Here is a 976-nt window from a genome sequence, read left to right on the forward strand (position 1 = left end):
TTAGTATAGCTACCTATAGGCCTAGAAGAATATATTTTAAACAAAGCCTTTAATTAATATTAAAGATAACGCTTTAACTAAATATAGAAAAAATACAATAGCTACTAAAGACTATTAAACCATAGTTTATAGGCTAAATAAAGCGCTTTATAGACTTAAATAAGCATCTTATAAGTAGTAGTTATTATTAGCTAAAATACTAGAATAGCTAGATTTTATAGATTTAAAGATTAATAATAGTATTTATATCAGTAAAAATAAATCTATTATTTTAGCTACACACGTAGATAATATATTAGTTTATATAAAAAATAAATATTGATATAATAATCTTTATAATAAAATTTCTAAGATATCTAAATTAGAAATTAATAATCTAGAAGAAATAAATAAATTTCTAGTTATTAAAACTATTATAGATAGATTTAAAAAATCTATAATTATAATATAAAGAGGTTTTATAAATAAATACTTATTCAAGTTTAATAAACACATTAAATAAAAATAATACTATACTAATGTTAATAGTTATAAAACTATTAAAAAACTGAGAAGAAGATAATTCTAGCTTAATAAACAATTATTTAAAAAGAAATTAGTAGTTTAATTTATTTAATTATCTCGACTCGGCCTAATCTAGTTTTTAGTATTAATTATCTAATTAGATATATATCTAATCTAAGCTTAAAATGTTATAAATATCCAAATAATATATTTCTTTATTTATTAACTACTAAAGATTATAGCTTAGATTTAACTCTATAATTTGAATTATTAATTAATATTAATAAAATTATTAATTTGATATAAATTAGTGATTCTGATTAGGGGGGTGATATAGATAGTAGAAAATTAACTACAAAAAATATTTTTATTTAAAAAATAACTTAAATAACTAGGAGAATAAAAATATAGCTATTAGTTAGATTTCTAAACTATGAAAAGTAGTTATAATTTTAAGCGCTAAAGCTATATA

The 976-nt window shown here is 17.8% G+C and overlaps 1 protein-coding gene across 1 annotated transcript; it reads left to right on the forward strand.

Moving 5' to 3' along the window:
• Positions 1-594: 594 nt before the first annotated feature.
• Positions 595-765, forward strand: COCMIDRAFT_111148 (uncharacterized protein; the record flags this gene model as incomplete). Its single annotated transcript, XM_007695705.1, has 1 exon — positions 595-765. A coding segment is annotated over one exon (171 nt), but the record flags the coding sequence as incomplete, so codon positions are not given.
• Positions 766-976: the final 211 nt, after the last annotated feature.

Source organism: Bipolaris oryzae (genome assembly GCF_000523455.1).
Source record: "Bipolaris oryzae ATCC 44560 unplaced genomic scaffold scaffold_401, whole genome shotgun sequence".
NCBI classification, from domain to species: domain Eukaryota; kingdom Fungi; phylum Ascomycota; class Dothideomycetes; order Pleosporales; family Pleosporaceae; genus Bipolaris; species Bipolaris oryzae.